The sequence below is a fragment of the Martes martes genome, assembly GCF_963455335.1.
Source record: "Martes martes genome assembly, chromosome: 3".
Lineage (NCBI taxonomy): Eukaryota > Metazoa > Chordata > Mammalia > Carnivora > Mustelidae > Martes > Martes martes.
Window position 1 is genome coordinate 5508956 of NC_137890.1, and position 13052 is coordinate 5522007.

General features: G+C 49.4%; 1 protein-coding gene across 3 annotated transcripts in view; it reads left to right on the top strand.

Moving 5' to 3' along the window:
• The window catches only part of EFNB2 (ephrin B2), a gene marked incomplete at its 5' end in the record, with an annotated part of 44386 nt that extends 36477 nt beyond the window's left edge, over nucleotides 1-7909 (top strand). The window contains 3 exons of one of the 3 annotated variants that reach the window (XM_080798213.1): nucleotides 840-932; nucleotides 1676-1789; nucleotides 3184-7909. In XM_080798213.1, the coding sequence (XP_080654339.1) occupies nucleotides 840-932; nucleotides 1676-1789; nucleotides 3184-3572 (596 nt within the window). In that variant the 3' untranslated portion in view covers nucleotides 3573-7909. The remainder of the gene's footprint in view (nucleotides 1-839; nucleotides 933-1675; nucleotides 1790-3183) is intronic. The other 2 variants (XM_080798215.1, XM_080798214.1) reach the window with 2 other exon arrangements.
• Between the last annotated feature and the right edge of the window lie 5143 nt (nucleotides 7910-13052).

Below are 13052 nucleotides of genomic sequence, written 5' to 3' on the forward strand. Positions count from 1 at the left end.
TCCTTCCTCCTCCTCCTCCCTCTTGCAGTGGGAAGCAAATCGAGCCGGTCAGCAGGAGGCCAGTGGCTGCGGGACGTCCTTCCCACACACCCCAGGGTTGTTGCCCCAGGGCCCTGACCGAGCAGAGGACATGTGTGGTCCCCTCTGTCGGTCAAGTTGTCCTCTAGCAAGTAGCTAGGTTGAAGGGTTTCCCCAAGGTCCGTCTCGGGAATAAGAACACACTTGCTATTACTGGTCCGGTACAGAATGACAGAGAGAAACTTCAGAATTTGAAAGGCCTGAATCTTAGCCTCCTCCTTCATCTTGAATAAGGCTGGGAAAGAAGGAAAGCGGGTGTGGGAGTCTCCTCTTTTAGTGTTTACCGAACTTGGACGCTTGGCAAACAGGGAGCATCAAGCTAATTGTTCTTGAAGCAGGAAGTCTGTAGTCGAGGAAGCAGGTGTTGTGGGATGATTACCACATTTTAAAGTGACTGTATTAACTCTCGTGCTCTTTTGACTTTGACCCTGAAATAGTAGCTTTTTGGAAGATGCTATCCCTTTTATGTATGGACTACTACTAAATCAGTTGGTTCTGAAGGAAGGAGGAAGCGCTTAAGTAAACTTGAAACCAGATGGCACGTGTGCCCCAGTGCTGACAGTCTCCATTTTTCTTTCTTTTCTTTTCTTTTTTTTTTATGTTTGGCTTTCAGCATCCCATACTTTCAGAAAACTTGTGACTAAGAGTGAATTCTTATTTTTCAAATTGTTTTCAGACATTTCATGTTCATGTAAACTTGGCTTATTGATTTCCTGATTTTTTCTTTATTTTTTTGTTTTGTCCATTTTATTTTTAATCAGCTACATCAAATGGGTCTTTGGAGGGCCTGGATAACCAGGAGGGAGGGGTGTGCCAGACAAGAGCCATGAAGATCCTCATGAAAGTTGGACAAGGTAAAGACCATCTGCTGCTTCACGAAGCCACTGTAATCTGGTTCGGCCCCCAGCGAGTGTGGCGCCAATGCCGTTACTGCCCGCCTTCACTCCCTCGTAGCTTAGTTTTGAAAGCAAACCTTTCTCTGTACCTTGAGCCACTGACAGATTGCCTCAAGTCAATGTAACACACTTCTTTTATTGGAGCTTCCTCTAAAAGTTAAGGTCGGCCAGCTACGATGTCCATTGCCATCTAACGTATATACTTATATATCTTATATATACACTCTTTTTTCTTCTTAAAACCGAAACACCTCTTTGATCCAAAAATTAAGATACCCAGAGCGAAAACTAAGTTTCTGCCATTTTGCCCCTTTCTGCCTCTTGACTACAGAAGACTTTAGCTCCTGAGCCTTTTCACATACAGATAACCTATGGTGCAGAATTATTCTTCTAATTAGAAATTGGTATAGTAGTCAATCAACTTGCTCGTTTAAATTGAAATGTCATCTGCAATGCTCTGTCTGCCAAATGCAAGAATCCCTATAGTTTGCACAGATGGCCTCAGAATCCAAACCTCTGAAATAACTAGTACAACCGTTTTGTTTTAAAAGGAAAATTATATTCTCGTATGTCACAGCACTTTGCATAAAGAATCTTACGTTCGTTGCTATTTATGCCTCTTGAGATATATATCCAGAAGCTCCTAGAGCTAGATCGCATCAGATGCCTGGGCTGTAAGTAATCTATTCTTTCTCATATAGATGCAAGTTCCGCTGGGTCCACCAGGCATAATGATCCAACACGACGCCCAGAACTAGAAGCCGGTACAAATGGAAGAAGTTCAACGACAAGTCCCTTTGTCAAACCAAATCCAGGTATAGCAGCATGAGGGGGTGTGGATAGGTCTGTGTGTCCCCGGTGCCTCCGGGCCCAAGAGGTAGAACAGAGTCTGAGCACTTGGACACCAGTGGGGTGAACTCGGAGTTCCCAGAGTCAGTCATCTTTGCTCTCGGTTAGTTGTTATTAATTACGCAGTCAGAACAAAAGAACTCATTCCCTCGAAAAGTTCACATTCAGAAGAGCAGAATTCATCAGATGTAGGCACCAATTATGAGCACTACTCATTCAGACCAAAGTTATTTTTATTGGTCACACTTAATTGTGCTGGTTGCAACACTACCTTAGAGTCGGTGTTAATGTATATATAATTAATGTACTAATCCCTCATCTAATTATATCTAATCCACAAAGAGCCCGATTGATCTGCTTCTACATTTTAGGTGGCACCATCTTAAAATATTGAATAATGCCGTGTTTTTCAGGTGGTTATATGGCTGGAATTTTTTTTTGCGTTTTCGGTGTAAAATAAAATACCGAACGGATCCCTGGCCACAGTTTAGAATACCAGGGGAAGTTGGCTGTCATTGAACTTCATTTTCTTCGCAGTCCTTGGACAGCTAGCTATGTGTTTGTCTGCACGCTGATGACATTTGTATGTAGCCGTGGCTGGACAGACGTCAGCCGTCCCGCATCCGGGATGCACGCGCCTGGTTGGTAGTTGTGTGAATCCGGCATCTGCGGCCATGTCCCCCCTCTTTCTAAGCCTCAAGGAGGGAAGTTGTTATTTCTAACTTTCAATGACAAGATGTGTCAAATTCTTGTGACAAACTGATAAATGGATCATATAATGATGCCAGGCGATTTTTTTCGTGCTTAACATTTGGGTTGGCAGCCTGTTCCGTGTGAGAGTTTCTGCCGCCTTCCAAATATATTTTAGGTGTAAATCAAATAATACAAACGAGTTAGGAGTTGAACGTCTTCCCAGGCCCCAGCAGTCCCCGGGCGCTCCCCGGCCGCGGTGCCAGTGGGCAGGGCTCGTCTCCAGAATGCGGGCAGCGTGAGGTTCCCACGAAGCCGGCGCTGGGGAGCAAGGCGAAGAGCAGGGCGCGCGGGGGCAGGAATCACTTGCCCGGACAAGGGGCCGCCTCCTGCACGTGTCCCTGCCATGGCTCGCCCCTGGCGCGGGTGACTGGGAGCAGCCGGCAAGGCCGGACCTGGGTCGCCCGTGCAGATGCCGGAGCCGCGTGGCCGTGGCCGCTGGGGCGGGGCTCGGCGACGGCGAGGGGCGCGAGGGGCACGGTCTGGGGGGGGGGTCTGGGGGGGGGGGCGGGCGGCCCCCCGCACGGCTGGTGTGGCTTCGCAACCCGCCGGCCGCGCTCGGCCCGGCAGTAACCCTTCTGCTCCGTGTCCCTCTCTCCCGGCCGGTCAGGTTCTAGCACAGACGGCAGCAGCGCCGGACATTCCGGGAACAATATCCTCGGTTCCGAAGTGGCCTTATTCGCGGGGATTGCTTCAGGATGCATCATCTTCATCGTCATCATCATCACGCTGGTGGTCCTCCTGCTCAAGTACCGGCGGAGACACCGGAAACACTCGCCGCAGCACACGGCCACGCTGTCGCTCAGCACGCTGGCCACCCCGAAGCGCGGCGGCGGCAACAACGGCTCGGAGCCCAGTGACATTATCATCCCGCTGCGGACTGCGGACAGTGTGTTCTGCCCCCACTACGAGAAGGTCAGCGGGGACTACGGGCACCCCGTGTACATAGTCCAGGAGATGCCTCCCCAGAGCCCCGCGAACATTTACTACAAGGTCTGAGACTCGGCGGTGCCTTGGCTTTCCCGGAGGAAACGTCCTGGCCTGCGGCCGCCCGTGGAGGGTTTGATGACCCCCTGCGCGTCGTCTGGACTGGAGCGCAGCGGGGGAGAGGGAACGCCGCTTCTCGGGAGAGCCCTGTTGAGTCGGACAGCTTCTCTAGTGTGAGCGCCCGGGCCGCGGTGGAGACAGATGCTCGCCGGCCGCGGGGAGCCGGGGGCGCAGAGGGGGCCCCGCTGGGACTGCGGCGCTCGCCTCCCACCCCTCCACCTCCAAGCCATGCGCTGCCGGCACTCGGGCCTGCGGGGAGCCGGGGGAGACCGAGCCTCCCGTGCAGGGCAGGAGTCCCGGGCCGCCGCGCCCGGACATGCAGTCCTCTGCCTCCGGCGCTCCTGCTGCGGAGCGTCCGGACTTGACACACAGACCTCGGGCTGGGGGAGGCTTCCGAGAGGTCCAGCTCCCAGTCCTCACCATGGCACCCCGTCCCCCCAGCGCCCCTGCCCGATCTCCGGGGCTCTGCCGTGCTTCCCGGGAGAGCCCCTCTCCTCTGCACTCTGTGGCCCTGCTGGAACACTCACGTCTGGGGCCTCCCGCTCCGCGCACCTGCGGCCGCCGCTACCGTGGAATGGGTAATACACTTCCAGAAGTTGCGTTTGCTAATAAGGCGTCCCAGGCGGGGCTGTCGGCGTGGAGTTCGCGGAAGGGGGCGGCCGGGGAAAGGGCCGTCTGCAGATGCGGTGCCAGGCGGCCGCCTCCGGAGCGGAGTCCGCTAGGGGAGAGCCCCGTGAGGTAGCACAGCACTTTGGTTTGGCTGAGATTTTGAGAGGCAAGTAGGAGACACAACACCACTCACAGTGGAGGAGGGTGCCTTTGAAGGAATCCGCCCTGATCGCATGGCAACTGCAGGAAAACCAGAGTCCTCTTCGCTGGGGAGAACAAAGGGGCATTGTTGGGGGAGGAACAGGCCAGGAGGGAAGGGAGCCGTGGGCCGCTGATGACGGATTCGGGCAGGACTGTTGTGGTGCCGGCAGTAAGATGTACAGCTTGGAAGCTGTAGGAGAGTCGGTCTGCTTTGGATGAGGTCTAGAGCGGACTCAGCTGCTATCCTGATCCCATTCTATTAAACACAGGGAAAGCATTTAGGAGAATAGCAGAGCCAAATCTGACCTAGACGTTGAAAAGCCAAAGGTCAAACAGGCTGTAATTCCATCATCATGGGTGTTATTGAGGAGTTCTCTTATGTAAAAGGTAGGTCAGATTCCCCGCCCCCTCCCCCCAGTGCCCCTCCCCCACCCCCTCCGCCACGGAGCCTCCCCACACGCTGGTTTTTGGCGGTGCTGTCCTGTCTGCCGCGTGGGCCGGGCGAGGGTACCGAGGAGGCCACAGCCAGGCTGCTCTGAGTCTGGGCGAAGCACACGGGGAACCCCTTGGGGTCCTTAAGCGGGAAATCGGTGATGACGTCGAGGGGGAGAAGGAAGATAGCACGTATTTATAATAGGTATATAGAACACAAGGGGTAGAAAATGAAAGATTTTTACTAATATATATTTAAGATTGCACACAAATCATGCCAGAGGATGTGAAATTCACTCGTGGCCATTGCGTGGTCCCAACGCCCAGTGCTTAAAAAAGAAAAAAATCGGACAGCTACTTCTGGGAAGAAACAGCATCACTCCCCAAACAACAATAACAAGAGTAAATACAAAAATAACCCAGTCCTCTGAAGGCATCTCACGGAACCTAGACTAGGAAATGCAGGCCCCGAACACCAGGAAATGGACATGACCGAACCATATCTTGAACAGTGGCAAGATGTCCGGGCATTTCTTCCCTGTGTCGTGTTTCCCCTTGCCTTGGGGCTCAAGCTCGAGTGTTCTCTGAAACCCACCGGGTCACGTGGAGGGGCTGTGGCAGCAAGTTCAGCTCCAGCGCCCGCCCCCCTCCCTCCTCCCCCCTCCCCAGTCCCCTGATCCCCTCCCTTCTGGCAAACAAAACGAGTAAACAGGAAACCTACTTTTTATGTGCTATGCAAAATAGGCATCTTTAACATAGTCCGGTTACCATGGTAACACTTTGCTTTCTGAATTGGGAGAAAAAAAAAATGTAGCAACAGCATTTTAAGGTTCTCAAACCTCCAGTGAATACCGCAAAAACGAGTTGTCACGGAAATTATTCCTTCTCTATTTCCTGAACCTGAAAATGATGTTGGTCCAAAGTGCGTGTGTGTATGTTTGAGTGGGTGAGTGGTTTACGTGTGTACATATATGTATAATATATATCTGCAATATATATTATATATATCTCTATCAGAGTTCTGTGCAGGGTTGCCATGGCGACCAGCCACAGTCCATATGTGATTCTTTCCATCACCCTACCCTCTCCTTTACGTGCATCCATACAAGAGTTTCTTGTAAGCCATCAAAAATTAACCTTGAGGCTGGGGGAGAGGGGCAAGAAGGGGAAAAATGGGAAATAGTCTGATTTTAATGAAATCAAATGTGTGTCTCATCGGTTGGCTACATTTTGGTTATACGCTAAACTGTGAAATCAGAGGAATTGATGAAGAGTTAACCTGCAACCAGTTGAAAAGTGTTCTGTGCGTCTGTTTTGTGTCTGGTGCAGAATATGACAATCTACCAACTGTCCCTTTATTTGAAGTTGGTTCAGCTTTGGAAAAGTTACTGTAAATGCCTTGCTTGTATTATCATCCCTAGTCACCTGACTTTGGAATTTGCACCATAATGTTTAAGTGAAGATGCTGTAAATAGGTTCAGATTTTGCTGTATATGGATTTGGGGTGTTACAGTAGCCTTATTCACCTTTTTAATAAAAATACACATGAAAACAAGACAGAAATGGCTTTTCTTACCCAGATTGTGTACATAGAGCAATGTTGGTTTTTTATAAAGTCTAAGCAAGATGTTTTGTATAAAATCTGAATTTTGCAATGTATTTAGCTACAGCTTGTTAAACGGCAGTGTCATTCTCCCCTTTGCACTGTAATGAGGAAAAAATGGTATAAAAGGTTGCCAAATTGCTGCATATTTGTGCCGTAATTATGTACCATGGATATTTATTTAAAATTTCGTTGTCCAATTTGTAAGTAACACAGTATTATGCTTGAGTTATAAATATTTTTTTCTTTCTTCGTTTTATTTTACTAGCCTGTCCTAGGTTTTCAGTCTGCTTTACTTCCACATTGCAGTCAGCCCCCAGAAACGAAACCCGTGAGGTCACATTCCACGTCTGTTTCAAACTGAATTTGTTCTTAAAAAAATAAAATATTTTTTTCCTATGGAAAAAGTGCCTTCAAAGTCTTTTCCTTTCCCTCTTTTTTCTTTTCTTCTTTCTTTTTCACTTGTTATTTTAATTTGCTTTTCTACTCCGTTTTCTTTATAATTACAGTTACCCCGGGCCTTCTGCCCATGGGCGTTTGTGTGCCCATTTTTCAAATCAGGACATGCACGTAGTGTGATTATTAATCTCACAAAGGGCCACGAGCCCGTTGGTTTCCCCATAAAACTCAAACTCTCGTTTCACAAATAATATTTTATCGTAAGTTTTCATCAAGTCCGAAGCATCCCCACGAGAAACTGTCCCTAGTTCCACCGGGATGACAGCGGCTGAGCCGTGACCGCATTCAGGTGAGAGAGGAAGGGGAGGGAGGTGCACTTTGTTATCTCAGCGCCAAATTCCAGATTGATCTAGTTCCCATTCAAGCAGAGCGGTTTGCCATAGACCGCTTCGTTGTTCTTCATGGAAAAGTCCCAGGGGGAAGGAAAGAAAGATGTTCTCAGTCAACTTTAACGCCGGTGAAATCATGTTTTGTGATAACTCGGTGCAAGAGAGAGTGGTGACTTGAACCGCATTTTCAATGCTGGTCTCTTGGGGAAGGTGCCCTGGGCAGGTGAGGACGTCCTCCTGCTCTGGCCGAGACCATCTTCAGACGTGCCCCTCTCAGGGAGATCTTCCTCACCTGCAGGTGCCTGCAGGGTAGAACCACAGTCCAGGTGGAAACAGCTGTTGGTTACTAAAAAGTGCTCAGATCTCTGGCTGCATTACCTTGGGCTAATCCTTACCTTAGGAAGGGACTACTAAAGGTATTTGGGGGGAGGGGATGAGAAAGGCCCCCATCCCTGGAGCCAGATACTCCAGGCCAGACTGACTTGCCGGAGATCACAGCCTCAGCCAAGTGAAGAATTTGTAGGTTTCAAAAGCCCCCCCCCCCCCCACGGCAAGTCCCAGGAGGTTCCCACGAAAGGCTGGTTTTGGAAGCAGGGATCTGGGTGGCACCTTCCTGGCAGACTTGTCCTAAAGAAAGTTTTGTGGAATAAATGCTTTTCGTCAAAAAAAAAAAAAAAAAAAAAGAGAGAGAGAGAGAGAAATTGTCCAGGAGCCACAGCTTCAGGTGATGCTGTCTACTCCATCTTTTCAGTCCACGGCGCCTGACCGCCCTGTCGCTGCAAATCCAAGCTCCTGGACCCAGTTTACAGCCAAGTGACTAAGCGGGATGCTCCACCCTCCATACCCAGGTCGCTCATGGGCGGTCTGGACTGAAACAAAAGAACAGCCAAGTGTTGCATTTTCAGCTGACACTGTGGCCTTTATTGCAAAATAATGACCAAAGACACCGTGTCATTGTTCCCACCTAGTGTTTGAAACTAAGTTCTCCAAATTGGGCCGGCCCAACTCCACAAAGAAATAAAATGCACCCCAGTCATTACCCTTTTCTAACGGTTGAGAAGGAAACACGGAAACTTCTCGAAGAGGAGGTTACACTCAGAGGCTTCTTACTTCTCTGTCCGAAGGGTCAGCCCGCTCCTGCAGGGAGAGTCACTGCCTGGGTCACGTGCTCTCCCCACCGTCTGCTGTCCACTCCCCTGTAATGTCACTTTCCTTGTTGGTAAGAGTTGTCCTTTCAAACACTGGGAGAAAGGGTCCCAGTAGAGAGGGAAAAAAAAATACATATACATATCAGTACTGGCTATCCTGCACCTTGCGGTTGGTCTAGGGACCCGACCCGGAGACGGATCGATCAAAGGCAAAAACCACCCAGAGGAGGAAAAGTCACTTCCCTAACGGGTGTACAAAAGGGTGATTGGCTTGGGTAGTAAATGGGTCTTCAGGAGACTCAAAGGAAACACGGGTACTGTCCAAAAGACTCCAACCTGCGTGTCCTGCTGCTTTTGTGTTTCCAGTCTATCTGGGATGATTTGCGGTCTTTACACCCTAGATGTGCTTGAAGGCAACTTTTCCATGTTGTAATGGAAGAGTCTTGCCTATTCCCGGTTTTCTAGGTAAGAGTCTTGCCTGTTCTCGGTTTCATTGATCAGCGACGGGGGAGAGGTTAAAATAATGAATTTATTTGTAATAAAACGTAGCATACCAGGTTGATGAATCAATTTTTTAGTTATTAAACTCTGCCCCAGAAGCTAAAGAGGCATTCATCTCAAGATGTTTATGCTGTGATACGATGATTAACGAAGTCTCTTCCAACCCGTTCTCCACATGAAGTTAACTATGTTTTTAAAAACAACCAACACCCTCATTAAAAAAAAAAAAAAAAAAAGCCCCTATATATATAAGGACACAGCATGAGAGAAATCATGCCAACCCAGTTTATGACCAGTCGTGGACGCCGCCGAATGTGTTGATAGCAGGGAAGGTGAGACCTCGCTCGCAGCTCTCTTTCTGCTGCCCATGGCTCTGCGGTCTTTCCGCACATCCCATCACGTTCTGTGCAGCCTCACCTGCAGAGGGAGAGGGCAGGACTCCCACACACTGAAGGTCGCTTTTAACTTTAGCTGGATTTGAAGTGAAGGTGCCAACTGAAAGGCAGTACAGAGGTGCCTTGATGTAAGCTCTTTATCCCGGGTTCCCCTGGGGGCCGAGCTCTGAAGGGTTACGGGGCTTGCACACTCACACCCCGCCACCTTTGGGCCGCACTTGACCATCTCCCCACCGCCTGCAACAAGATCGCATGTGGGGCTCCGGGCCCTGCTGCCCCCCACCCCTTCCCGGCGTGGAAAGAAAATTCAAAAAGATCCGATAACTAGCAGTGTATATATACTGGTCGAACGGGGAGCCGCGCTGTTGTGGTTTCAGCCTTTTATTCATAATCGCCGAGCAGATCTTTTTTTCTTTCTTTACAGATATTTTCGGGTCACTGCAAGCTGTCGCCCAGCTTCTATTGAAATACTTCGGGGGAAGCCACCAGGGGCCAGGCAGTGGGTACGGTGTGGGGGGGTGGTCTCTCGCACCCGCTAAGGGAGCCTGCCTTCCCTTCATCTTCCTCCCAGGCTCGAGACTCACTTGCTTGGTATTTGATTCTTTTCACGCTGGTACCTGGAACACATCCCTGTTATGTGTACCTCCTTTATCGTTTACACTTCTGCTTCTGTTGTCGGGGGCAAGGAATTGTATGACTGGAGAAATGTCCTTTAGTTGATAATAGAGCTATTATTCCCCAAGTGCCATTCATACTTAAGAAAATGACTAGAGGTATGTGTGTGTGTGTGTGTGGTTTTTAAAGCCATGGTGACTCTATCTTAAAAAGTCCAAGAACAGTAGGGGAGATAAATGTCATCAAAGAAATTTGCTTAAAATCAACTGAGATCTTAAGCCAGACCCAACAAGATCGTCCTTCAGGTGGAGCATTTGTGTTTGGTGGCTTCGTTAACACAACCTACAACAAGACCCACAAAAGTGGTAGACATTCATGTCTACTTCTAAGCTCCAGCAAGTGGAGAAGCTAAAGCGAAGTGAAACAAAACAAAATGCTACAGGAGGAGGTCCTGGCTTCTTACATTTGTCACTTAGGTCCCTAAGTACCTGGTCTCTCGGTTCTTTATCGCCTGGCGAATCCGCGTGTCACTTGAGATGCTGAGCGTGACGTGAGAGTCTCCCTAACCATTACTCCCAGGGTCTATGTTGTACACGTGTAGTGCAGCTCGGATTCCTCTGTATCCTTGTGATGATGTGGAGAAAGCCTACAGCCCGAGGCAGCGGGGACACCTCTGTCTGGACTCCTGGCACCCGGGAGGTCCCCAGACCAACCACACCGCTGCCCCTCCAAGGCCAACCGTCAGAATGTGGGGACTTCCTAGGCTTTGACTCACTGACACGTGCCCGGTTTTGAAGTGCAGCTTATAAAAGCACAAGTCAGAAAGTACTATCTGGCTCTTCATCGGGGAGCGCGCACGGGTTAGCAGAGCGTGAGGACGGCGCAGGGGCGGGAAGACCACGGCGTCCAGCAGCCTCAGCGGGGGCCCTTCGTTCAGACCGGGCCAGCGACTCCAACCGGGAACCCACGCCGGCAGACTCGGGCTTATCTCCAAGCCTCGAAGCTTCTGCCCAGGGAGTACACACACGGTTGTATCCCACGTGCATCTAGTTAGCACCGCGTGTGTGACGGGCTGTGTGCTGAGAATGGGGCTTGGCGACGTGCAAGACAAAATCCCTCCTTATGGGGAGGCTCCGAGTCGGGTCAGCAGCGCCGCTCCTGCACGGAGAACAGTGACACATCTCCCATGTGTGTAGGAGAGGAAGGAAGAACGATTCTAGCGACTATATGTTTTATTCCGTATAAATAAAACTGTATGTTTTATTCTGCCTAAAAAAGTGGAGTCTGTTAGCGGACTTCTTTCCATCCACCTGCCTCTTCTGTTCCTGCGGGTTAAATTTCTTTCCTTTTAAATCTTTCATTGCATATATGCCAACGGGCTGCTTAGGAAGCTAAATTTAGTATAACTGCTCTTCCAAACATCTTAGGAGTTTGCCTTAAGTGCCTGCCTCTGGCCTTAAAGGGCAAATCAAAACATTTCCCATTGGTTTCCAGCCCCCATTACAATGCGTATGTGTATTTGAAAGGCCGTTTCTTGGCTATAATTGGTAGGTTTCTTGTAGCCAGTTCTGAGGAGAGATTGCAGAGAGCTTTATGTCTGCTAACAGCAGTTAGCACTGAGCTCAAAAACAGCCAGAAAAAAAAAAAATGCAGTCTGACCATCTGGGCTGGTTGCCAGAGTGACCCACAAGTTACGTGCAACGTAAGCGCTTCAGACAACCAGACGCAGGGTTGTTCTTGCAGAAACCCGGGTGTCTGCCTTTCAAGTGTCCTGCTCGTGAAGGGGAGAGGAAAGATAAGAAGCTCCTCCTACCAACCCCCTTAAATATTTTAGATAAAAATAATGACTGTGTTAATCTCACTCCAACGTCACCGAATTTATTCCTCCCCTCCTTCTGGCCAAGGGTCAAGAAAAGACTAGAACACACCATTTTCCAGGAGCGTGTGTGTCCGTGGTTCATACCGTATATAGCAGTCACGGGTAGGTCTATTCGAAATGTCTCCCAGACGAGGTCGAAACACTGGTCCCCATTGCCAAAGAGGAAGCGATGATGCCCTGTGGCAGACAATGACAGTGGCGAGCACACCTTGGTGGTTCCTTCTCTCCCGCTCCCTCGCCGCGCCGAGGGCTCTGGGTTTTGGTTGCAGGGAATTCCGAGTGTGGGAAACCGATCATAGACTGTGCAAAAAGCAGCGAGCAGGGCTCATAAAGCTTTGTGTGTGGTGAGCACTCACCGGAACGGCAGTGGACCTCACCTCCCGAAGAACGACGCGCAGGGACATACCTCCTCCCTGAGTCACCGCCACCTCCAGGACTCACGAGAGAAGGGCTTCGAGTCAGATAGCTTTCATCCCCCTGTGCATTGTTTTTTAAGAGTCTCGCTGATGCCGACTTTAACAGCAGATTTTGCAAAAGTGCTTCAAATAAGGCAACAGCATTTTTCAAGCAACATCACCAGCCAAGCAGGTACTGTGATTATGACGGTCATTAAGCAGTTTAAAGAGTCTGGTTCTGCTTAATAAGGTCGCCCGGCTTTTTATGGGCCTGCACAGAAATCCTTTTGGAGAACTTGTTCCACAGCAGACCATCGTCACCACTGTTTTCTGTGATGTGTCTTGATTTCAGATTTTGATGTCTGATTTCTGACATTTTAATACGGCTACTTCTGGACTCCATCTACAGCAACCCTAAGGTAGAAAGACCGGAGATCTGTGAGCCTCTCTGCTCTTAAGTGGTATGCTTTTTGTCACTTTGTTCCACTTTATTTTCCTTAGCTTTTGACTCGGGGAATTTAGAGATAGAGAGCAAGCTGAAAGACCAGAACAACAAGCTGGCATACATCCACCATGTAAATGCGACGGTTAGCCTCTTGTACCTATGTCCGTGCTCTGTGTACACACAGCGCACACACACACACACTCCCTCACACACACAATTCTTTAGCTAAGCATTGGGAAGTAGTCACAGACTTCCTGACCCACATCTTAGCACCTAAGAAAAAAGAATCCCCTTCATGTAACCATAATACCATGATCAAGCTTGATGAAAAAATAACAAGGATTTCATGATATAATCAGTCAGTCTGTTAAATTGATCTCTTCAGCTTTCTTATTTTGGACAAAAATAGTACTGTACCTAC